Source organism: Leptidea sinapis, chromosome 26 (genome assembly GCF_905404315.1).
Source record: "Leptidea sinapis chromosome 26, ilLepSina1.1, whole genome shotgun sequence".
Classification (NCBI taxonomy): domain Eukaryota; kingdom Metazoa; phylum Arthropoda; class Insecta; order Lepidoptera; family Pieridae; genus Leptidea; species Leptidea sinapis.
In genome coordinates this window covers 9,693,659-9,720,891 of record NC_066290.1, presented here as the reverse complement: position 1 = coordinate 9,720,891, position 27,233 = coordinate 9,693,659, and the positions used below count along the sequence as shown (strand labels likewise).

At 34.7% G+C, this 27,233-nt stretch overlaps 1 protein-coding gene across 1 annotated transcript; it reads left to right on the top strand.

Moving 5' to 3' along the window:
* The first annotated feature begins 8,268 nt into the window (after positions 1–8,268).
* Positions 8,269–19,726, top strand: LOC126972475 (regulation of nuclear pre-mRNA domain-containing protein 1B). The gene is made up of 6 exons (XM_050819271.1): positions 8,269–8,641; positions 8,823–9,059; positions 9,762–9,982; positions 12,023–12,131; positions 13,763–13,938; positions 16,685–19,726. The coding sequence occupies exons 1-6, from the start codon at positions 8,491–8,493 to the stop codon at positions 16,829–16,831; spliced, it is 1,041 nt and encodes a 346-aa protein (XP_050675228.1). The 5' UTR covers positions 8,269–8,490; the 3' UTR covers positions 16,832–19,726.
* The last annotated feature ends 7,507 nt before the right edge of the window (positions 19,727–27,233 follow it).

Here is a 27,233-nt window from a genome sequence, read left to right as displayed (position 1 = left end):
TCTTGACAACAACGGAAAAACACCGCGGACCATCCCGCGGTGTCAGAGCTCTATGCCTGAAGTACAGTTCAGACAGAAAACTGTTAGGCGAGCTCTGTTTTCGTTGGACATCAGGAAGTCGAGCGGGCTGGATGGCATTTCTCCAATCGTGCTTAGAACGTATGCCCCTGAGTTGACGCCGGTGCTAACGCGTTTATTCCGGCACTCTTATTCCAAAGGCGTAGTCCCTGACTCATGGAAGTCAGCCCTTGTCCGTCCGATCCAAAAAAAAAGGAGACAGTTCGGATCCGGCAAACTACAGGCCTATTGCTATTACCTCCCTGCTCTCCAAAATCATGGAGAGCTTAATCAACCACCGACAGTACGGCTTTTGCCATGGTCGGTTGGCAGGAGGTATACCTAACACCTATGTGCCCATCTATATGGGCGGCGGCTATTGAAAGCAAGGGGGAAGGCCTGGCAGTTAGCCTGGATATAGCGAAGGCCTTTGATCGTGTATGGCACATAGCGCTCCTCTCAAAACTTCCATCATTTGGGCTTCCCGAGAACTTGTGCAAGTGGACCTCCAGCTTCCTCACTGGGCGCAGCATACAGGTCGTTGTCGACGGATATTGCTCGAACCCGAAGCCCGTGAATGCTGTAGTGCCCCAAGGCTGTGTGCTATCTCCTACGCTGTTTCTTCTGCATATCAATGATATGATGGACACCTCCAACATACATTGCTATGCATGCTCGAATTGTCGGGGACCCAGTGCTCTGCGAACGGCTGGATCACTTGGCGTTGCGTAGAGACGTCGCTTCATTGTGTGGCTTCTACCGCATTTATTACGGGGAGTGTTCCGAAGAACTGTTTAACCTGATTCCTGCCGCCGAATTCCACCTTCGCCCGACACGCCACAACTTAGGATATCATCCCCACCATCTGGATGTGTGGCGGTCCTCCCGTACGCTCGTTTGTCCTCCTATTCCATAAAAAAAAATATATAATCTACTTATCATACACCAATTATATTGAATTTACTTTGTAGTCTGTATATATTCGAAATATTTTATATCGTTAATTAATAATTAATATTAAATTAATAGTACTTGAAGATAGTTTATTATAATATTATTTTAGCTGATGTTAACAAGTATTGAGTACTAAACAATAAATGCGCGAAGAATATAAGCATAGAAATATCAACTGCGCGGTGAGGGATCGCGGTAGACTTAAATCGCCATCTCACTCGCACTCATCCATATGCATACTGCTTCGCAATCTCTTACAGCTACCCTACATGCTTGTCTGGCAAGGGGTTGGAACTATCAAAAGTGTCTGGCTAATGAGGAAACATCATCTACTTATTACCCAAGTATTCAGCTTATATACTATGACGTAAGTAAAATTATAATTTCACGAACATTAAGGGTGTCTGGCAAGGTGTTCCCACGATGTTAAGTGTCTGGCAATGAATAACATGATTTTAATAATATTCTGAAGATAATTACATGAAGAGAGTAAACTTCTTAGTGTCCGTCAGCAATATATTTATGGAATAATTTCAAGATTTCATGTAAAAAGTAATATAAATTCTAATGATAATAACAGAATAAACACATTTCGTACCTCAATCACTAAAACAGGCTTTGCTCAGTCACAATATGAATTTAATTCGGCATACGTTTACAACTACTTCAGTAAATATAATAAAAAAAGAGTAAAATAAATAAATTCTCGTTAACAAAATCTTTAAAATCATGGCTAGTAGTATTAAAATACGAAGATACAGAAAATGTTCTTAAAATTAAAACTTAATATTCAATTACTAACATTTATTTAATCTTGTGTACAGTTTGACATACTAACAAAGACTTAAAAAAAACACACACACACACACGCACACACACATACCTCTTTTTAGTGAGTTTGCTAATTATGTTTTATTAAACATAATTAGCAAAACCTTCCGAAAGGCTATACATAATAATGTAAAGGACCTAGCCTCTGCAACACAGGGTATCCTATCGCAGAGGGTAGGACACAAAAACATTTTGTACCACATATTATTAGTTGAATAAATGATTATTTTTATTATTTGAGTGATTGCATTATATTGTATATAAATAAGCACTTGAGCATTGAATTTAATTTATTAATTGTAGTAGCTGACCCAGCAAACGTTGTATTGCCATATAATGTAATAAAAAAATTGTGGTTTTAAAAATAGATGCAACCGATCCTCAGACCTACCAAAAATATCCTAGTACAATTATTGTATTCGATTGTCATCTTGCAACACTATAGCGGATTTGTGGATAGAACAGAATACCTAATATAAAAATCGCGATACAAAAATAGTTATAGATCGTAGAAGGGCGAAAATTTGAAGTTGTGTGTATTTTTCAATACGGAATCATAAAAATATTAAAAAATGTCAAAACATAAAAAAATAAAATTTTGTGGTGGGTCACCCATATGATGTAGGGACATGAAGAATAGATGTTGGCCGATTCTCAGACCTACCCAATATGCACACAAAATTTCATACAAATCGGTTCAGCGATTTTGGAGGAGTTTGGTAACAAACACCGGGACACGAGAATTTTATACATTTGATAAACTTATTTGTGTCTGACAACCTATGTATGTACTGGACGACATTTTCAAGAAGTTTGATTGGGAAGAGCGTGGCATCAATATAGAGGGCAAGAGACTGAGTATCCTACGATTTGCGGATGACATATTACTGTTTGCGGACAATCCGGACGACCTTCAACTTATGATACAGGATCTCGATCAAGAGTCTGAGCAGTGTGGTTTAGAAATGAACCTCGACAAAACCATGATCATGACCAACATCCTAAATAGTAACGCAAGCACCAGCGTACATGGTACTTTCATCGAAAAAGTGGAAAAGTATGGGTATTTTGGTCAAGAGGTCGTAATGGAAAAGGACAGACACAGAAAGGGGGACGCTCGACTACGGATGTAGGTGTTGAACTCATCAGGAATATTTTTGAGGCATGGGAGGAATCACAGAATGCACTTGGTATCTTCTGTGCTTTATCTAAGGCTTTTGATTGTGTTCAACATTCAACGCTGGTCAGGAAGCTATACCATAGTAAGAATAAGAGGATCTGCACTCGATCTTCTGATCTCATATTTAAATAATAGGATTCAGAGGGTCGAGGTGAATGGCAGGAGATCTCCTGGGACTCCTCTCGGTATGGGGGTACCACAAGGGTTTATTCTTGGACCCTTCCTCTTCTTAATTTATATAAATGATCTACCTAACCTTGTAGAAAAAAAACACAAGGTGGTATTGTTTGCGGATGACACTTCACTTATATTCAAAGTGAAACGAAGCCAAGTTTTATATGACGAAGTAAACAATGCTCTATCTGATATCGTGTACTGGTTTAGCGCCAATTACTTATTGTTAAATAATCATAAAACCAAATTTATTAAATTCACCGCGCCAAATGTCAAAAATGTAGATGAGAATATTTTATTAAATGGAGAGGTGGTAAAACCAGTGGAATCTGCTATATTGATTCCAAATTGGGGCCCCCATAATGAAGTATTGGCGAATAGGCTTAGTTCTGCAGCATATGCGGTTAAGAAAATTAGACGGTTAACTGACATAGATACAGCGAGATTAGTATACTTTAGTTATTTTCATAGTATTATGTCCTATGGTATATTGTTATGGGGCAGTGCGGCCGATATTAATACTATCTTTGTGCTGCAGAAGAGGGCTATTCGCGCTATTTATAACCTAGGTCCTAAAGAATCATTAAGAGAAAAATTTAAAGAAATAAACATTTTGACTGTTGCTTCTCAATACATTTTTGATAATGTTTTGTATGTTCATAAGCACATTGAGGAATTTTCTAGAAACTGTGACATTCATAATGTTAACACGAGGAACAAACATAAACTTGTTATGCCTACTACCCGGTTGGGTCGCGTTAGTAAGTCTTTTGTTGGGCGATGTATATGCTTCTACAATATGATCCCAGAAAATGTACAAAACAAATGTGTTACGAAATTTAAAAGAATTGTTAAAAACGTTTGTGTGGGAAAGGTTATTATAGCATAAAGATTTTCTTAATGACACCACGGACTGGGAATAAAGCAAACACCCTCAGGCTCTTTAATTATAAATGTTTATTGTACGATATTACATTGTACTCCATATTTTATATTAAAAAAAAGCCCGCTGAGTTTCTTGCTCTCAGGTCTGAGGCAGTCTCTTTTGAACGGGTGGTAGATTTTGACGTTCTATAAGTGATTTTAAATCCTATTTTGAATAAAAATATTTGAATTTGACAATCAGGCTAGCAAAAGTGACAGGCGCAGTCTGGTGTGGGCAGCTTACTCCAACCTCAAGTTCGCGATCAACATGAAAATTAGTGTCAAACAAAAAGCTCGCAATCAAGACCAGTGCACCTTGCCCGTGCTTAAGTATGGCGCTGAGACTTGGGTTTTTACTAAGGAGATCCTTCACAAACTTCAGGTGGCTCAAAGGGCAATTGAGAGAAAGCTGGTAGGAGTTACACTGAGAGACCGTAAAAGACACGAATGGGTCAGAGAGCAAAGGAAAGTGAGCGATGTAACGAAACGTGTTGCGAAATTGAAATGGGAGTGGACTGGCTATGTCGCCCGCAAGCATGGCTCGTGGTGCAAGGCAGTAATAGAATGGAGACCACGTGGTGAGAAACGCCCGAGAGAAGATATCAAAAGACTGGCGGGAACAAAGTGGTTGGAAACTGCTCACGACCGGAAAATATGGCATAAGCTGATGGAGCCTACACCTTAGAGGTTGAGAACGGCTAAAGAAGAAGAAGTGTCCGATAACATTAACATAGAATTGCGTATAAGCATTTCAGCATTAAATTGCGAAAAGAGTTTGTGCATTAAATTGTGATAAGTGTTTGTGCATTAAATTGCGAAAAGTGTTTGTGCATTAAATTACGAAAAGTGTCATTTCAGCATTAAATTGCGAAAAGGTTTTGAGCATTCAATTGCGAAAATTGTTTGTGCTATAAATTGGGAAAAGTGTCATTTCAGCATTAAATTGCGAAAAGAGTTTGTGCATAAAATTGCGAGCATTGAATTGCGAAAAGTGTTTGTGCATTCAAATGCGAAAAGTGTTTGTGCATTAAATTTCGTAAATGGATTTGAGCATTAAATTGCGAGTTATATTAATTAGATAGGAGAGATGCAAACGGGGCCTATATATATTTATATTGAGGCGGCAGGTTTGTTGCATCACCGAGGACAGCAATTACAAGAAATCTTTTATAGGTAATATTGGAACGAACGATAGGCAAACGTCCTTGGGCTTTGAGTCTGTATCGGTGGCGCAGTTGGTGCTGAAACATGATTAACTAGAAGGCGTTCAATGAATATTTCTGATTTAATGGATCCAACTGTGAGTCACTGGCTGGTCACGCTACTTTGGCGTCGGTGCCACTTTGGCACCTGCATTAGTTGCTTCGCCATGTGCAGCATCTACGAAGAGGCATGCCGCATCGCATGGTATAGAGCGTGCTCCTTCGAGTGACTGTCGCTGGTGGCTGACGGTAATGTTAGCCGACACCAGTGTCTTGCGTTGGCGGAGGGGCACAGTTTTATGGTGCTGCAGTGTGGCAACTGCTCGTGTTGCATCAGTATATCACACAATACAAAGTGCTAAAGCGCGCATTGCTTCACATATTCTAATGGTTTATCGAGACAACGTTTAGCAACTTTTTAATTTTGTTAAGATAGAGGAGCATAATGCTCTTTTACGAATAACGTAAAGGGCACGCCCAGGCGCCGTGTGTGTTTATTTATTATTGCAGAAGAATGACTGAAAGACGATCCGTCTCGGGTAAGGGTGCGGTTGCGCCCAAAGCACTGCTGCAGGGCGACATCGGCTCTTCGTCGTGTGGCACGCTCTAAGCGATGGTGCGGCATGGTCTTTAGCATCGTGTGGTCGTTAGGGTGCCTGCGGTGAGTTTATGTAGTACTTCTGTGGACGTCTTGTTTCTGTCACACATTTATGAAGACCCTCGTCGTACGCTAACGTTATGCCTACGCCATGTGGTTGATTTGAAAGAAGTAGGTATACCATATATTGTTTCAATATAGTTTCTATCAAATATAGACCAATATACGTTATAGGTCATGTAATCAATAACCAGTAAAGATTCTATATCTTAAGAGAGGTCTTCTCCCGATTAGGCGTTCTATGTGGTATGAATGATGATGTACCGAATTAAGCATCAATTTACACATTATATACAATTCGCTCTGCTCTGTGTGTTGAGTTGGTGTCTTTTATGAGGCGATGCACAAGCATGTGCAGCAGGATCCCAAAATATGTTGGATCGGGTGGTTATATAAATTATACACACTTCTCGATATTTCTGTATTCTGGGCAGAGTTTCATCTATTTAATTTAAGAACCAGTAATAAATACATAAAACTTAGCGCTCTCGCTTACATAGAGTCGACAGCCAAATGTTAAGGTTGACCTAGTTGGTCAACTATCACCATCATCTTACATGAATCACATTGGAGTTAATTTAACTAAAGATCTGAATATTATGCGCAAAATTATGGTTAGGTACATTAATATTCTTAATGTTTCTATATTCTACTTCTCACGATTTTCGTATCCAATGTGTTTATGTCTACATAGTTCATTTTGAAATGTTCTATCTATTATAAGTAAGGATATATTATAAAATTAAGATTTTCCATTGTTAAGCTCAACTGAATACATGTACCTACTTACTTGTATTTTAATAAAAAGGAAGGGATGTAGTGTACTGACATCTAGTCTTAACAGAGTATGTGTTAACTATCACTGTCACTGTCACGACATCGACAGTGACATTAACCGTGTGACGTTGAGTGCTATATAAGGAATGCACATACAGCGGAAGCATAGATAATACACTATTTATTAGAGATAGATGTGCAACTAATGTTTTTATTTTGTAAAATCAGTGTACCCAGGCTAAGAGATGGCGCTGCGTTATTTTTACGCTCTTAGCGTACCGTCGCTAGATGGCGTTAATTATGTTTATAGTTTTTACTATTGTTGTAGACCGTATTGAATGCATATTGATGTTTGTTTTGTGTGGGTGGAAATTCTTATTCGTTTATTAAGTTTAGCAGTTACCTTTATATAAGGAGAGGCATTCAATGATTTCAACACGATAGTCAAGTCTTGTTTTAATAAGTAAGTTAAGTGAGTTCTTTTGCTATCACTAGCTCCATCTGTCTGTTTGTATGTTAAATTATTGCCATAATGCCGTGGTGAAGTTGCAGCGTACCTAATAGAATAGGTGGCAGCACTTTCAATGCAAATTTTTTTCATGTGCCTATGTAGGGAAATTGCACCCCCCTGAGCGGAAGGGCAGTTCTAATCGGCTATTGGTTGCATGCTCACAGAATACCTTTATTGATTTATGGTGTATGTGGATGATGCAGCTACTGTACTCAATAACTTTTGTATTAATTTACATTTACTTTTTTGACTTACTCGTGTAAGACATTGACTATTTGAAGTTTGAGTTTGTTTGTTGCATCATTTTACATATTATATTGTAATTGAAATGATCTGTATATCTTGACATAAAAGAGTGGCAATGAGTTTCTTTACGAAATAGCGGTAGATTCAATAAGAAAAATATTTTATTTTTTTTGACATTCATAAGTGTAATTTCCGTGACCTACGTGAATAAACTGATTTAGATTTGATTTGATTTATAAAACGTCATTGCTTAGAACACTTATCAAAAGTCAACAACGTCAGTCTGAAAACTACTAATGAATTTGTATTCAGTTTGATCGTTGGAAACCCCCTTTGCACATCAGTGAGAAAATATCGTCAAAGAAATCTTAGTAAAATATAACTATTATGAAATTCGACTTGTGACAACCCTAGACCCAGGAAAATTGTGTCACTCAAGTTTCATTTGTGCCATATTTCGGCTTTGATTTTGTATGAGGTGCATTGTCTATATGTATAGAACGTCATTGGCCGTACTGAAAAATTCTCATTTCCGGCACTTTGCTTTTCTTCCACTGAGGGTATATTTTTATTTTCGCGTACTAGCAAAGAATATGTAATAGAACAAGAAGCACTAGGTATTTTATCTCGATCTCGTTTTCTGTAATCGATTTATAGATATAATAATAATTATTAGTAAAGTAGGTACTCTGTGGCATCGAGGTCTGTCGTTGCTCGTTGAAAACCTCCGCTAGGGCAGGATCTCGTTAGAGTAATAGTGTTCTGTGGGCAGGAGTACGAGTATGAAATGTTCTGTGTTTAAAACAGTTAGATCTGTGAAAACGTTCTTAAATTTTAAGTTTCAAAAATATTAGTGATTTTTGTTGGTGTTTTATATCTTCTAAAATAACTTAAAGAACTAGTATTGTTATTATATAAAGTTACTCATTCAACTTGAGTTGTGTGTGACGTTATTTCATACAGAAATATAGAAGCAATGGCTGGTTTTACTGAGAACGCATTGGTTCGAAAACTGCAAGATTTGAATCCAAGCCAACAAAGTATTCAAACATTATCTCTATGGCTTATACATCACAGGAAACACCATGCTGCAGTGGTAAAAACATGGTTTAAAGAGTTATTGAAAAGTAAGTCAAAAAAGTCACATATTACAAATATTGTTGAAAAGGTTAGGTACTGTTGTGGTTTTTAGATAATGTTATGTGGGTTAATACAACTATAATAAGAAATCATTATTGAAAGAATGTGTTAGTTTAGTTCAAAACTTAAGAGTACATAATAAGAACATAATTTTATCACAAATTTCAGCAAAAGACAGTAAACAGCTCACTTTTATGTACCTGGCAAATGATGTCATACAAAACAGCAAGAAAAAAGGCCCGGAATATGGACAGGAATTTGGCGAAGTATTGGTAGAGGCTTTCAAACATATGGAAAAAACTGGTATTAATGCCAAAACTAAAAGTTCCCTTCACAGAATATTGGGCATTTGGGAGCAGAGAGGTGTATATGATGCTAAAAAAATACAAGAGTTTAAAGTTGCTGGTATGTAATATTTTAAAATTCGGAAATGAAGCACTTAATTTAGTTCTTATCCTCTCAGCAAGTTTCATACCATTCTACTGTGCCACGAAGAGATGTTCAATACATTATTTTTCGATAGTTTTAAGTATATTCTTTCACTTTCGGCTTTTGAAGTCACTGCAAGATATGGCAAGGACCAAGAAGCAAATAGACTGCAACATCACAGTAAATATGTCCGATGAACAACTATTTGAACTTGAAGCGGGCGGGATGGCAACATCACTTTTTGATGTTCAAAGATTCAAGTTTATTTATTCAGTGACGCAATTTTACAGTGTGTTCACATTTGCTCAAAAGTAAATTCTACATTTTGATCTAATTAGTGCACTGATTTCATTATATTTTTGTGTATTGTCAGCAAATGTGATTACAATTATGTAGCTCCATTAAATTCATATATACAAAATCCGTGCTGTGTATATTTTGTTTGTAAATTTGTATTCTCAAAATGGTGGTTTTACTAGCCTAATGTATAATCATTGTGTATTTCATTATTAAAAAAAGGAAAGTAATGACCATGTCATTATTTTTATACTGTGAAATATTTAAGTTAATTATTATTGCCACTATAGATTCTCTCCAGCTCAAGATATAAAAAAGAGTTACAAACTCTACTATAAAAAAATATTAACATATTTCACAACAAAATTTTTATAACTACAGTTGATCCTAATGATGCAATACCTCTTAAGGCGAACAAGAGGAAATCTGTTGACATAGAGCAAAAAGACTTTGAGAAGAAACCAAAGATAGAAATTGAGAAAAAAGAGAAGCGTAGGTACAGTGAAACAAAAGTAGAAGTGGATGGAAAGATAGAGACACATATTACACTTAGCCCTAAAACGCCACCTGGCGACCCCCCGGAACCAGAGGAGCTAATTAAGGTATTTATAGAAAAAAATATTACAATGACCAGCAGACTACCTAGATTGACTATGGATTGTGTACCACTTATTTTTTTATGAGAAAATTGATGAGATTAGCAAGAGAATCACCTCATCTAAGTATACACCCTACTCTTTAATTGTAAGACTATCGAGTCTTTAGTACTTGTCACTTTGAATAACATAACATTTAGTGTCAGTAGCTCAGTAACTTCATTACCTACAGCATTGTTCAAACTGAAACAAATCTTATCTGCAGAAGAAGGCTATGTACCCACTCAGCTGGCATCTTGTACAAAGAAGCCTTCCATGGGTGTTGAGACTACTTTTGCAGTTTAAATATAATTATGCAATTCAAACATATAAGATATACATACCATCTGTAAAATAACAAAAAAGTCAATTAAATGGAAAAAATTTATGTTACAATTTATCTGCAAAATTTACCACAGTAAAAAATTATAAAATAATATTTAAAAAGAAAACATTAAGCAATTATATTTTTTTAGTGTTATATTAATTTATAAATGATGTACTTATTCACAAAAAATTAGGATAATGGTTGAACCTAAAGGCCATCCCTGCAACTTCCCGCTACTTCCAAACATTTTAAAACTTTATTTATGATTTTCACGCGGTTGACGACATTCGACGCAGTTGTTTCGCCTCATAAACATTCTTTAAGTTTCAATTGATGCAACTCGGAATTTTGAAGTAATTTCGATAAAACACTTCGGTTTTCTTTTGTCAACAATAACTCACGAACGAATCAACCGACTGGCTTTGCTCCAAGCTGACGGGGTTTTTTGTTAAGAGCTATTTAGTTTTGGGAATTGATAGGTAATGATATCTAAAAGTTATACCAAAACAACATATGAAAATATTTTCGTAGTTTTTTAGAGATTTCTTAAAATCAACCGGTCCAAATCGTATTAAAAATCACAGTTTGGTGAAGCTCTTTCAAATAGCACCAAAGCTCGATGAAATCGGTCAAGCCATTCTAGTTATTAGAGGTTTACATGCATCCATACATACACACACACATGCACATACAGAGTACAGACACCACTGCGGGAATAGTCAGGGAAGCTTCCTAGGTCCTTAAAACATTGAGATCTGATGAAAACTTAATTGATTTAGTAATTATGTATTTTACCTGGTAGCTGGAGCTTATAGCATAGTGTGCATGTAACACCTGCCGCTGTGCACTAATGAATAGATAAATAAATAAGTATTTTAGAATAACTCATCAATAATAAGTCAACAAGATATTTGTTTAAACATAACATATCATGAGTTGGCCATGTGCCAGCAACATTGCCATATCTATCAATAAATCAATCTATCAATTGAGCTACATTTCATTTTTGTTGATGTCTTTTCCATGCTATAATAGATAATGTAATTTTATAATTACTACACTTTTTATAATTAATTACTTACAATCAGGTAACCTAAAAATTAAACGTAAAAGTGTATATTTTTATTTTGTTTTACTTTATGTAATTTTTATAATATCACAAGTAGTTTGGGAGGTTTCAATGAAAAACCCCTTGTCTAAACCCATGATGTTGTAACAAAATTATGTAAGGTGGAATTATATAGGTCTCCAATAAGTCCGCTATGGCATAATATATGTCTATCTCTTAAAGATCACATTCTTTATCCATTTTAATACTTTAAAAAATTGTCAGTTATAAAGTGGTAATGTAACAGTTGTTTACACAAACGCATTATTAATCCATATCATTTTCGTATCACATAATATAATAAAATTAAACAGAAATATCTTTTTGTTTCAATTTTAATTCATTTACTTTGATTACACATTTCCAAAGCCACCAAACAGTCACATCATTTTTATTCAAATGACAGAACTGCGTCTGTCGGGTAAAAAGTTATAAATATTTAAAAGAGCAATGTTTGACTTTGGCAGTTTTTTTTACATAATGTGCTGTCAGTAGGTTGGTTGTTGTTGATAATATTATAATTAATTTTGTAAAAAAAATTGTTTGAATTTTACATTGACTTTACTTCTAGGCATTGCTGGAATTGGAATCAAGTGCATCAAGTGATGAGGCAGTGAGAGAAAAAATTGCCTCCCTTCCTCCTGAAGTGTCTGAAGTGCAATTATTGTCTAAGTTAGAAGGTAAATTATGTGGCATCCATCAAATTGGTTCATTTGTTCTTATCAAACTACATGTAACAATTACAATAAACATTTGTTGCGTCAAATTGTTTTATTTTATGAACTGAACTTGTTAACTGGATCTGTAATTAACCCACTATTCTGGAGCTGTAGTAACCAACTAAATTCAGTGTATCTTTCAGTAATCCAAAGTAATGTTGGTTATTATTTGTTGGTTAATTTGTTACTAACCTCTGAAGATAAACTGCTTTTAATTTATTCACTTTCTACAGATCCAATCTATACTATATAGTAAAAGGCTTGTATATTCAAACAGCATGCTAAAATATCTTCATTATTTCCTTGTTTTTCATTTTTCTATGCACTGCAATTATCTTTTTTAATTGGGAAAAGATTATTTCTTAATATCTGGCCACCAAATCACTATTGTTGAGGTTCAGTTATTAGGTACATCCTTTTCAAATTCTTTACTAAGTTAAAATGCTTTTTATCTTTTTTCCTATAAGTTTCATGTGAAGTTTTCATGCCTTTTTGGTAACACTACTTCAGTAAATCATTGAATGGCGGAATTTCAATTTTTATCTAATACCTAAACATAAAAAGATATAATTATTTTTTTGGTAGTTTTCAATGAATTTTAAGAAGTGGACCGCATTTGAGGAGAGCAATGGGGTGGGTGAGCTATTTACATCAACCTCGTACGATTTCCACAAACAGTGGATTTTACTCCGTCTACAAAGCTAAAAACTTTTAAGAAGTCACCCAGTGTAGGGTTCTGGAAACAATATCTGATGAACACTACAAATTAACTTTATACATATAAAATATATTCCAGTATATTCAATACTTTCACTGACAATATATTTATATCTGCAAAAACTTTGTGTAGTTGGTTTCTCAAAATCAGATATCTAGAACTATCTAATTAAAACTGGTAAGATATTACTTTATTTACTAACCCGGCTTTCCTCACGTCGCGTCGATAAAACGTTAGTAAAGCAGTATTAGTAAATAATGTTATAATGCATCACAAAAGTTTTTTACATTTGTAAACTTAATTCTAATTAATTATTATTATTATTAAGTGGTAGTTGTGTATCACTGCAATATTTACTAATGAATAGTATTGACATTCCTGACTTTAAATGGTCATACAATAATAGAAGACTGTGTTAGTAAATCATATTAATAATTATTACAAATTTTGGAATGTTAATTTCACAAACACACTAAGATAATATTGAAGGACTGCGTATTAAAATTATGTCTTTTGTTAATTGAGAGCAAGCGTCTACAGGTCCGTATGTCCGCCATCGCGATTAGCATGTTATCGTGCATCGGCGCGGACGGGTGACATACTCAAGTTTACTACCGTCACCGTATGGATGATATATATGAAGAATAAAATTCTATTAAAAATAAGTATTAATTTACTGCTTATTAAACTTGACTATGCAACGCATGGTCACCGCGCTGACTCACGGATCACACGCTAAAATTAGATATATTTTATGATCGCCAAATCGCAGTCCTCGAGTATCTTGCAGTGATATACTTCAACCAAGTCGAATACCTACTGCATTCTCAGTTACTGGTTACATGTGGTAAATAAGTAATGTGATATTTCATAGATAAAGAATCTGCGGAAAACTTAAGCTCCGTAGTGAATTCCGCGGTAGAACTCCTCGCTACCTACAACCAGCGGCTGTCGGACGAGCTGGAGAAGAGGAAGAAGGTGGCGGCGATGCTGAGGGACTTCGCACAAGCACAGCGGGACTTGGCCAAGCACGCTGAAGCGAGACTGGAGGTAGATGACGATATATACTGACACTCACACACGTACACTAACCATGGAATGCAAACTGCCTTCCGTAGTTAGTGCACGTGTCTTGTTGCCTGCAGGACAGGCTGTGCCTAGCGCAGAAGTTAATATTTTTAATAATAATATATACTCATTTATTTATAAACAATAATTCTGCATATAAATAAATGCCTAAGGGATTTTTTTTCAATCTACTGTGATGTGTAAATAATAATCATTTAGGTATTAAAAACTAATAATATATGGTACAGTATGTTTTGTGCCCTACTCTCTGCAGTAGGATACCCCGAGGTGCAGAGGCTAGGTCCTTCCAAAAGCTTATACATTATTATACATAATTATTAGCAAACTCACTAAAAAGAGGTATGTGTGTGTGTTTTTTATTAAGTCTATGTTATTCAAATTCAAATATTTTTATTCAAAATGGTATTCAAAATCACTTATTGAACGTCATAGAGAAGAATGGGCGCAAGAAACTCAGTGGGCTTTTTTTTGTATAAGAATATGGATATGTGATATCGTACAATAAACATTTATAATTAAAGAGCCTGAGGGTGTTCGCTTTATTTCCAGTCCGTGGTGTCATTAAGAAAATTGTTTATGGTATAGTAACCTTTCCCACACAAACGTTTTTTAACAATTCTTTTAAATTTCGTAACGTTTGTTTTGTACATTTTCTGAGATCATATTGTAGAAGCATATATATCGCCCAATAAAAGACTTACTAACTCGACCCAACCGAGTAGTAGGCATAACAAGTTTATGTTTGTCCCTCGTGTTAACATTATGAATGTCACAGTTTCTAGAAAATTCCTCAATGTGCTTATGAACATACAGAATATTATCAAAAATGTATTGAGAAGCAACAGTCTAAATCTTTATTTCTTTAAATTTTTCTCTTAATGATTCTTTAGGACCTAAGTTATAAAAAGCGCGAATAGCCCTCTTCTGCAACACAAAGATGGTATTAATATAGGCCGCCCCATAACAATATACCATAGGACATAATACTATGAAAATAACTAAAGTATACTAATCGCGCCGTATCTATGTCAGTTAACCGTCTAATTTTCTTAACATATGCTGCAGAACTAAGCCTATTCGCCAATCCTTCAATATGGGGGCCCCATTGCAATTTAGTATTTCAAACTGTGCACAAGATAAAATAAGTGTTAGTAATTAATGTTTTAATATTAAGAACGTTTTCAAAATACATGATATAATGTTTCAATTGTTATTATTATTCATATGTAATAGCTAGTTGTGCCCGCGATTCTGTATAATGTAGGAACAACATAACTGAAGAACTAGGACAGTTCCTCAAAACAGTTTTAACTAATATAGATAGTATAACCGTTACAATACTCAATTGAACAACAAAAATTTATTGCTCTTGTTAGTAGCTATGTTAAACGAGATTTGCTTTTCTTGATCAAATGTGTCCCATGTCCTTTTCTGTGTCCCGGACAGTTTTAATAATGCCATGATAGGGCCGAGCAGTCTAGGAGTGAGAGCGTAACAAACAAACAAACTTACATTCAGATTTATAATATTTTAAATCAAATCAAAACTTATATAAAATTAGTATTACAATTAAAAGGATAATTTAAATGATGATTTAGATGATAAAGCTTTGGTATGAATTGTTCTAAAGGATTTGAGCTTTAATTACTCTTAAAATATAATAATGAATAAATTTATTATTAATTATACTATAAGCAAAATGGAAAATTGTAAGTAGAGGTGTTTAATGAGTATTCTTAATATATTGTAGATGAGCATTATTTTTTGTTATTTGGTAAAGTTTTGACAAATTTCACCATACTCGCATAAATGTCACTGCTTGTGGCGGCGACGTGAGCCCGTCTCACTAGTTCCTTTCCCTAAAATATGATTGAGGGAGGCGATGGCTGGCCCATGCGTCATGCTCGTGAGCGGGCGCTACTTGTGGTGGCAAGATGATCCTGTTACCGAAAGCTCTACTTCAGATTCTTAAAAGTTGTTATATTTTTTTTATAATCGCTTATAAAATGCTCACAACATACCTTTAGGTGTGTGTGGATGATGCAGCTACTGTACTGCATTATTTTTGATTTGTTTTCATTTACATTTACTGTTTTGATTTACTCGAATAAGGCGTTAACTATATTTTGACGTTTGAGTATGTTTGTTGCATCCCATTACATATTATATTGTAATTGAAATGATTTGTAAAACGATGAAAATGTAAATGTTGATTTAAAAGAGTGGCAATGACTTGCCACTAATAATTCTCATTAGCTCAACCCTTCACGAAGTGGCGGTAAATTCAATAAGTAAATAAATTTTTTGACATTCATAAGTGTCATTTCCGAGACCTACATGAATTAAGTGATTTTGATTTGATTTATTATATTAGTTAGGATTTAAAATGTTTATAATTTAGATCAAATATACGTCTATATATAGACTGTGACAGTTGTGAAAACACAGTTATCATCTATTTTTGTGCAATGCAATAACATAAAGTGACATACAGTTCGCGAGTTTGACACGTAGTAACACATGTCACGCACACTAAAGTATACAACCTGGCCTGTTTTCATCGGTTGTCTAACAGCAAGAGACTATCTAGATACATAAATTATGTAAGGACAAATCGTGAATAAGTCTATTATAATGATTCAAAAATATAATTTACTTAAATCAAAATATTTATTCTCAATAACTAATAATATATTCTTCGTTTCAGGAATACAATATTAAATTACAAAAGATGTATGCAGTGAAAGCTGAGGTGAAGTCACACATCGAGAGCCTCCCAGATGTTTCCAGACTCCCGGACGTCACTGGAGGACTAGCGCCTTTGCCCTCGGCCGGGGACTTATTCAGCATCTGAAATATTACATCAATAGCTTGCCCGTAGTATGAAATGGACGGTGTTATGCATAAGACTGATTATTTCGATTACCTGTATTGAATGCCTTAGTCGATGTATGAGTGTATAATCGGAAGGTTATCGGGTAATTGTTTTGGATAAACAAGTTGTTCCAAATCAGTTTCGTATTGTTGTTTAGGCTGATCTCACGAAGTGAAAATAAAACAGTCTCTATAACAACAAACAAAAGTAGTTCCTACATATTATCTAAGACATTATTTTTACAAACAATATTGTTTTACATACGTTATAATTGCTCCCGTTTTATAAGTAAAGAGTGGCAGTGAATAAGGAACTATTTGTTTTTCACTTGTTAAAGTTGAATAGAATACCTTCACACAACACGTAGCGTCAGTAAAATTTTATAACTAATACCGATTAGTTAATCTGCTTTTCTTAATAAGATACGATCATGAATAGCTCTTTTAAAAACTTATGTTTGTAAACTAAACTAACAATTATACGACGATTAACATTAGTGATCTGGTTTTCGTCAGTATAAATATAATTATACAAGAATTATTTTGGAATCACCATTACTAAATATTTAAGTGAGACATCCTTTTGTTTAGAACCTATTAACGTTTGGAAAAATACATAAGAGGTATACTGTTTTTTTTTGTGTTTGTTGATAAGATATGTATAATAAAAATGTTGTTATTATTGACCTTCGCGTATTTTTTCTGTTCCTTCTCTCCTGGCCAAATTTTTAATTAAAATATTAAAAAAAAATACGGATGTCACTCTTATGCTTAACGCCGTTTATATTAATGACAATTTTGCATTTTATTGAATTTGGGCTTATAATATCTTATATTATAATTTCTCAACGCCTTTAAAGTGAAAATACGGCAAGCTTTAACATAATTGTTATATCTACATATGTAGTACAAAGCAATAGCATAGCATTAACGTAAATGCGCCTTTATCTACATTGTATTAATATAATATAGCTATACACATATAGTACTAGTTGTACATATATAACTTCATGTACCTAATATTGGTATTTAGACAAGTAAAATGCATTAAATCATCCGTCGGAATAATGTATGCTATTCTGTACATTATTTACCACATTCATTTAACGAAATGTTATTTTCAAGATGTCGAATGGCGTTTCTTTTACGAGTAAAGAGTTAGTTTGCAATAATTGCAAGAACAACAATATCCTATAATTATTATAGGATATTGTTTTTTATTTAATTTCTATACTTTTTTAAAGTAAATAGTTCAATTGTATATTTACTATTTTTCAATCATACATTAAAATTAATATTCATGAATGCTGAGGGCTTGTGTTGTAGATATGCGCACGAATAGATTTAACCCAAACACCAGTTCAACTTGCCCACTAGAGGGCAACGACCAGGTGTGGTCATGAAGGTGAGCGGCGTGTGCAGTTTTACCGATTCATTACATTGCATGTCGGTACTGCAACGTGTGTAATCTACGTGAAATGAGTAGCACGCGTTTGGTATTCTAGTGAAGCATATTTATTAAATTAATTAGTACTTTTTTACTTTAAATGCGTGCACTCTGCTTAAATGTCTGTGCGTTAACTTCTTACAGCAACTCCTTCATACTCATGAAATTAATATTCGGCAATAGCTGTATTATATTCGGCCACCATATAATTTATCAATATACCTGTATGACAGTTTCCTTTAACAGCTACAATTAGTTTTTTTTTAAATGGTTTTGTTGTTAAAAATTGTTCTGTCTGCATGTTAATAGTACATTTTGTTATTGATATGTAATCTGAAGTTAAAGTTTGTGAACAATCTAATTTGAATCCTAGAATGTTACACCGAAAGTTCATTTTCCACAAATGTGTCCATATTGTTGGTGGTTCGTTATTTTGGCGATTTGTTTGTAGCGATATATTTGGTGCCTTGAATGTAGCTATGTTTATGACGTTTATGGTGTCCTGATATATTTGACTACTTTGGATGACGGTATCTATTTGGTCACTTATGGTGAATCAATGTGTATTGTGAGGACGGGTGTTGCCGACTCTACATGGACTAGTATTTGATTACCAAAAAAGCGTGTGGTTTATAAAGAGATCGTAAATAGGTAGTTATTTTTTGTACTAGAAAATAACAGAATTATAACATAGGTATTAGACTTTTCGACAATCCTGCCTATAGTAATACTTAAAAACAACATAAAAATTCTACCTACTGGGAGCGAGGCTGGAGTAGCATATGGCCTAGTAATGTATTAATAAAATTGTGAATTTTACGAAAGCCCACAATAGTCACTAATATTTGTGTGGTAACAGATAGTGGTAAACCTTTGTAGTGAGTCAAGGCATACGTATCAATACTGAGTAGTACCTAAAGTTTATCACGTTCACAATGTAGACGTTGCTTTATATCGGATTTGGTACGGTCCAGAGGGCGCCTAATGGCCGGTAATAATAAATTTGTGCGATGCACAATGCAACATACGGTTCGGTGGGACCGAATTGGACCACGTATCTAGGCTATTGCACATTACAATTTTTCGTATACGATGGGAAATCATTTTACCTCGTAGTAGGATTGTATTACACGCGATTGTATTTAAAGTAAAACTGTACCAAAAATTAAGTGATGGCTACGGTTTTGAAAGCATTGATATTATGTTTGATTATTTAAATTGTGTGTTTCGGCGATATATGACAACCTTTAGGTTCACCTATTTAAGTAAAAGATTGACGAGCGCAGTGTTATGTAATTGGAGTATTATTGCAATACTAACTATATATAGAAGCGCTTTATATCAGGTGTTTGTAATTTATTCCCATGAAAAAGATTTGTCCTGGGTTGCTGCTATTGTTAAATAAAGTTTGTTAAGATATATAATATACATAGTGTTTTATTTTATAACTCACAGATGAACTTACACCACTACTAATACCAAATGAACAAAAATTAACTTTTGGAAAGAAAGCATTTCTTTCCAAAAGTTAATTTTTGAACGCAAGAATGAGGTTTGATTTTTCTTGTTGTAATTATTGTACGCACTGGCTACCAACATAAATAATCCTTTTAAAAAACAAAGATTTACGATATTTCTTTTTTCTAATTTCATTTGTTACTTATGTAACTATTGCGTCTGTAGTGTTTTTGTGTACTGCGGAAATTTTCATATTTTTGAATTTGAGTGTTCACCTGCTGAGCTGTTTTGGTGCCGGCCACTTTTTTTTTGTTTTTATTATGAAAAATAGAATTACAATTTATTATTATATAACAGGCCAAAAACCACAGAGGTTTGTCCGGCATGTTAGAAGAAATACTATTATCGATTACAATTACAATAAATATTAATATTAACTTATAAATACACAATTTAATAATATAGGTACAATACAAACGAAAAAATTAATGTAGGTACAACAACAACAGCACTTATTGTAGCACGGGTGAGTCGCATGGCCTGTCACCGCAATGTATTGAATTTTTGAGTGACCGTCTGTTTAGATATATTAATAAGTAAACAATACTCAACTTTATAACGAATAGTTAAGTACTCAATTGCGGATAGCACATCACGCTGCGCACTAATCATGGCTTCGACAACGAAAGGCAACTCAAGACATAAAGTTATGACCAATATACAGGTTGTTTAAAAATAATAACTTTAATTTAGTTTTTATCTTTTTTGTATTTATCTTGTTTCTTATTTCAGGATTGATTGTATTAAGTAGGCGGGGTACTAAGTATGCTGTAGTTCTCTCACCGTATACATTTCTGGCTTTCACCGTTTTATAAAATTTATTTGTTTGATTGCGTGTAATGGTTTCATGATTATATTTTTGTAGAATGTTCTCATTGAACATTTGTTCTTTTAATATATTGTAGTAAAATTTAGATTGTACTGGTAGAACCTTACAGTGTTTCAATAAATTGAACTCATCATTTTGGTTAGTTTCTTTTATGTTTTTTGAAACAATTTGTTTTAAAATTCTGTTTTGCAACTTTTCAATCTCATTTAAATACGTTTTGTAAGTTCTACCGTACGAACTAATACCATAACTTACTATTGTATCGGCCAATGTGTTATAAAGCAACAGTAAAATTTTATAAGGTAGTTTACTTTTAATTATTTTAATGTTTGCGAGGAAAGCTCTAAGCTTATCACAAACTGAATTTATTTGAGGGTGCCAGTTAAATTTATGGTCTATAATTAATCCAAGATATGTGTGCGTTTTAACCGAGTCAATTGTAGGACAGCTGCAAATACTAGGGTCCAAGTTATGGTGAAAGCAAATGTGACTATGCGCTTTTACTATTTGGGTAGTATCAATTGTTGATTTTATGTACGGGGATCGAATGTGTATTAGTTTGGTTTTTTTAGCGTTTAGGACAAGTCCGTTGTCATGGCACCATTTATTGATTAAATTGAAGTCGCTTTGAAGTTTATCGAGAGCGTATTTGACATTCTTTTCACCTATTCAACAGACATGTGTCATCTGCATATTGGTATGAGGTGCAATATTTTAGAACACTCGTCATGTCTAATGACATGTTAATACATAAGCAATGAAATGAAGCGGACCGAGCACTGATCCCTGAGCTGTGCCTTCAGTGACGGGAATCACCTTGCTAGAAGCATTTCCCACCTATACATAATATGACCTATTTTTGAGGTAATTTCCACACCATTGAAGTAGATGACCTCTTATACCGGAGTCTTCTAATTTGTTTATTAAGCAACCATGATCTAAGGTATCAAAAGCCCTGGAGAAATCTATAAATAGTGCTAGCACATGCTTCCTATTATCCAGGTATTGGTTAAGAGTATCCAAAAATCTAATAGAAGGGATGTTGTGCTGTTTTTTGGCTGAAAACCATATTGACTCTTGCATATTATTTTATGTTTAGAATAAAATGACTGCATGAAGGCTCTTATGTATTTCTCCACTAACTTATCGATGGCTGATAGAATAGAAATGGGTCGATAATTACTTACTTCATCTTGTTTACCATTTTTATATATGGGGCGAATAAAACTTAGCTTTAATTCGTCAGGGTAATTTGCTGTTACACCACAAAAAGTGCAGATAAAGAAAAACCGGAACAGAATATTTAGCGAAAAAACAGACAATCTAATTAAAAAAAGAACAGAAATAAATACAAAAAATAAAAATAAAGAACTTAAAGAAGAATTGAGAAAAATTTACAAAGAAACTAAAAAATCGATAAAAAAAGATTACAGTATTCATAGGAAAAATATTATCACAAAAAATTTAGAAAAGCAGAGAAGCGTAAAAAGATCTTTCAAAGAATTGTGCACTCATAAAACATGGATCCCCAAAATTGAAAATAAATGAACCATAGCAAATACTAGAAAATATATAATGGATCAAGCATCAAATTTTTATAAAGAATTATATCGTAAAACAGAGGAAGAGGAACTGAGGTCTGAAATAACAAAACATACAAATAATAAATTTACACAGACAAATGATATTATAATACAAGAAACAGAAGTATATGACAATATTAAAAACCTAAAAACAAATAAAAGCCCAGGCCCGGACAACATAAGTAATGAGATACTAAAAATTTATGCACCCATTCTTGTTCCTCATCTGACAAAGCTATTTAATATGATTATTGATACAGAAGTAGTACTGCAACAATGGAATGCATCAGATATCATATTATTATATAAAAAAGGCGATCCTAACAATATAGAGAACTACAGGCCTATTAATTTACTGGCAAACTTATATAAATTATTTTCCTCAATAATCTTGAAAAGGATAACACAACAAATTGATAACGAACAACCTGTAGAACAAGCTGGCTTTCGCTCAGGTTTCAGTACAATGGATCATATTCATACCTTAGAACAAGTTTTCGAAAAATATAAAGAGTATAATAGACCACTTTAAGCAGCTTTCGTTGATTATAACAAAGCATTCGATAGTATTAGTCATGATTCAATTTGGAAAGCACTTAAATCCCTTAATGTACCTCAAAAATATCAGAACATAATAAAACATATGTACTCTAATAGTACCAGTAATGTTAAATTGGAAACAAGAGGAGAGTCAATAAAAATCGAACGCGGAGTAAAACAAGGAGACCCTCTGTCCCCAAAAATTTTCATTTTGGTACTGGATTATGTATTTCGACAAATTGAATGGGTAAACAATGGCATAATAGTTAATGGCTGTTTCTAAAGTCATCTAAGGTTCGCTGATGACATCGTAGTACTGGCAGAAACTCCAAAAGACCTAGAAAATATGATCAATTCACTAGACAAAGAAAGTTTAAAAATTGGATTAAAAATGAATTTCAATAAAACCAAAGTGATGACCAACAATTTTCAAATACCCATCACCACTAGCGGCAATGAAATTGAATACGTTGAAAAATATATATATTTAGGCAAACAAATATCATTTGATAAAAATTCCAACGAAGAAGAAGTCGAAAGAAGAAGGAATTTAACCTGGAAAAAATTTTGGTCTTTGAAAGAAATTCTAAAGGGAGATTTCAATCTAAAGCTGAAGAAAACTGTAGTTGACACATGCTTATTACCTTGTCTTCTATATGGATGTCAAACATGTCACGAACGACACAGAGAGCAATAGAAAGAAGTATATTGAAAATAAGAAAAATTCAAAAGATGAGAAATGTTCTAATTAGACAAAGAACAAAAATAAAAGATGCACTGACCCACGCATTGAAACTAAAATGGCAATGGGCCGGTCATATATCACGACTCACAGACAACAGATGGACGATAAATACAACGAAATGGAAAGGGCCGGTGGGCATTACAAAAGTTGGAAGACCGTGTAAGAGGTGGGCTGATGATGTGATTGAATACGCTGGAAAAGACTGGCTAATATTGGGCAAAGACCGAATAGTGTGGAAAAAAATGGAGGAGGCCTTCACCCAAAGAGGGGCCCATACTACTAATTAAACATTTATTATTAAGAAATAGAAAAAAAAATACTTACATAAAACTATTCTCTTTTTAAATTCTTATAATATTAGTCTTAAGTTAAGTTTACTAACAATAATTATAAGTTTGTTTTAATTTTTAAATTTAGCTTAACTTAATTATGTAATTTAGTATGGGAATGAAAGGCTTTTTTATTTTTATTTTATTTTTATTTTATAATTTGCTGTTAGAATTCTGCAATTAATAAGATGTGAGATTGTACTTGATATTTTGCTAGAAATAGATTTCAAATCTTTAATTTTTATACTGTCAGTACCGGGAGCTTTTGAGTTATTCAAGTTACTGATAATTTTCTCTACTGATTCTTTCACAGCTTTTGTGAAGTTTAAGCTCACATTAGACATATTGTTAGTTTTATGTTCTAATAATTTGACGTCACAGGTTGGGAGTATAGATTTTACTGCGTCCTTAAGTTCGCATGCAAAGCGATTTGCAATATCCGAGTGTGATTCTTTTGCTGTATTAAATGCATTAGATATAACATCATCAATACTATGCGAAATTCTACCACAAACAGAATTTAATATTCAACAAGCACTAGTTGGTAATATTGCAACTAGACCCATCAAGAAAAACAAAATAAAACAATTAAACCCATCTAAACCCAGATCAAACAGTGTCTCAGAAGGAGTTCTAAAACCAAGCATTATAAGCTACTTAATAAACAATAACGTCAACACACCACATAACCAAACCAACGACAATACATCCAAAAACTTAAATTCATAGTAACCAACTCCCCCCTCCCTCAACGATGCAACATTCATTCAATTTCAACTAAGCAACGAAAACCACCTTCCAATCCAGCTGGTAACCGTGGAAGAACAAGACCAAAACCCTCTAAAGAAGACATCTCACACTTCTTCAAAAACAGGAAATGCATCACAAATCCAAGAAATACTTAACTCAACAAAAAAGAAGAAAGATCAGCTCTACATAGTAACTTACAACTCCAGAACTCATTAGAGTTAAATACGACATAATTGGACTGTGTAAAATAAGACGTACGGGCATCCGGATAGAAGAATATAATCATTTCATATTATGCCACACGGGACACACACCTGGCAAACATGGAGTCGGTTTCATAATAAATAAAACCCGCGAGAACTGGATTGAAAATAAATGATAGAGTAGCATTATTGAACTTAAACATACAAGGATCGCCCATGTCAATTATTCAAATATACGCACCGACTGAAACTGCGTGTGAAGAAGAGATTAACAACTTCTACTCAAATGTCAATAGTGCGCTAGACCAAGCTTACAATAATTATATAGTAATGGGCGATTCTAACGCGAAAATAGGTCAACCAAGAAAAGATGAACATCTTGAAACCAAACGGGTATGGTCAAAGAAAACAAAGAGGTCAAACGCTAATTGATTTCGCCCTCGAACTCAAACTTGCCATCTTAAATACTTTCATAAAAAGATGGACCTGGCGATCACCGCGTAACAAATACAAAAATGAAATAGATTACGTACTGTCAAATCAACCAAACATCTTCCAAAACATAGAAATTTTAAATCTGATCTACCCGTCAGACCACAGAGCAATCAGAGCAACAATGTCTATCACAAAGCATAAGAAAAAACGCACAGCGTATAAATGCAAAAACATCAGTACAGGCTTTCTATAACACATTAATCAGGGCCCTAACACAGATCTTACAGGACGCTCGAACCTCCAACGAAATATCAAAAAGGTAACCATAAAGTTCTAAAAGAACGTACACTGGAACTTCTCAAGAGAAGACAAGAGTTACAACGTGCTAAGAAAAACCCTCAAAAATAGAATCACTCTTAATAAAGCAAATTGAAAAAATCGACATTCTCCTTCAACAGATAGGTACCCTTATGGGACTATTGACCACAGTAATCACTAAATTAGTTACAAAATGATTGGGCTAAGACTGGCAATATGGAACATCAACGGTCTTTCTCCGAATATACATGAGCTTGAAACCTTACTTACAACTAACAAACTTGACGTAGCGCTCATATCTGAAACTCATGCCACCTCGCGCAGTTCAATCTCAATTAAAGGTTACTCCGTGTACAGTACTCCTCATCCAGACGGCAGTGCTCATGCGGGATCGGCTGTGGTTATAAAGTCCAATCTAAAGCACTCACCACTGGAATCTTACTCCACAGATTTCCTCCAAGGCACCTCGATTCGACTTATTAGGAGGACCGTGCCGGTCCTATAATTCTCTCTGCCGTCTATTGTCCACCGAAACATCGAATTTCCGAAGAAATGTACCTTCACTACTTCCAGACTCTCGGTCAACGCTTTATCGCTGGCGGCGATTGGAATGCGAAACATGTGTATTGGGGCTCTCGCTGCACAGTAACCAGAGGTCGGGTGCTCAAGACCTGCGTCGACAGAATGAAGTTACAGACATGGTCGTCAGGCCATCCTACGTACTGGCCAGCAAAAGGTTGCCTGATCTTCTAGATTTCTACATTTCAAAAGGCGTCAGTCACCTGTACACAAGCGTAGACTCTAGTCTCGATGGATCGTCTGACCACAACCCAGTCATCCTAAACCAAAGCGCAGGGGTGATTAATGAGAAAAAACAGGAGAAACTATGTAATCATAAAACAGACTGGGATGGCTTCCGCATGCACTTAGAAGAGAAAACCAATTTACGCACTCCGTGGAAGTCTTCGAATGATGTGGATGAGGCGTGTTTGTACATTACTAACCTGATTCAAACGGCTGCCTGGCTAAATACACCCAGCTTATCTGAATCATATAAATATCGTATTACGCCAATGGAAATTAGATTAAAGCTCCAGGAAAAACGTCGCCTTAGGGAAAAATTGGCATCAGTCACATCTCGCAGCCGACAAGACGAGATTTAATCGCGCCTCAAGGGAGCTGAAGAAAATGCTGAAGGAGTCGTCTAACCTCAGATTAAAAACCACATTAGAACTGATGTCACCCACTGGACAGAACGATTACTCTCTGTGGAAAGCGTCTAGAAGCGTCAATAAGCCACAGAAACACTGCCCCCCTATAAGATCTCCTAACTGTGCATGGGCGAAAACAGATAGTGAAAAAGCTGAAGCCTTTGCTTCTTACCTAGCAGAAGTATTTCGACCTAACGATGCCATCGCTGAAAACGACGAAAGCGAACAGAACGAGATACTAAGTCAGGATCTTCAAATGACGCTTCCCCTAAGACCGACATCCCCCAGAGAAGTTGTGCGTACGATTAAGTCCCTGCATTCTAAAAAGGCCCCAGGCTACGACCTGATCACGCCGAAGCTACTCAAAGAACTGCCAAAGAAAACAATCACATTCCTAGCCTGCCTGTTCAATGCAATTTTAAGAACGCAACACTTCCCCGCACCTTAGAAGGTGTCTCAGATTGTTATGGTTCA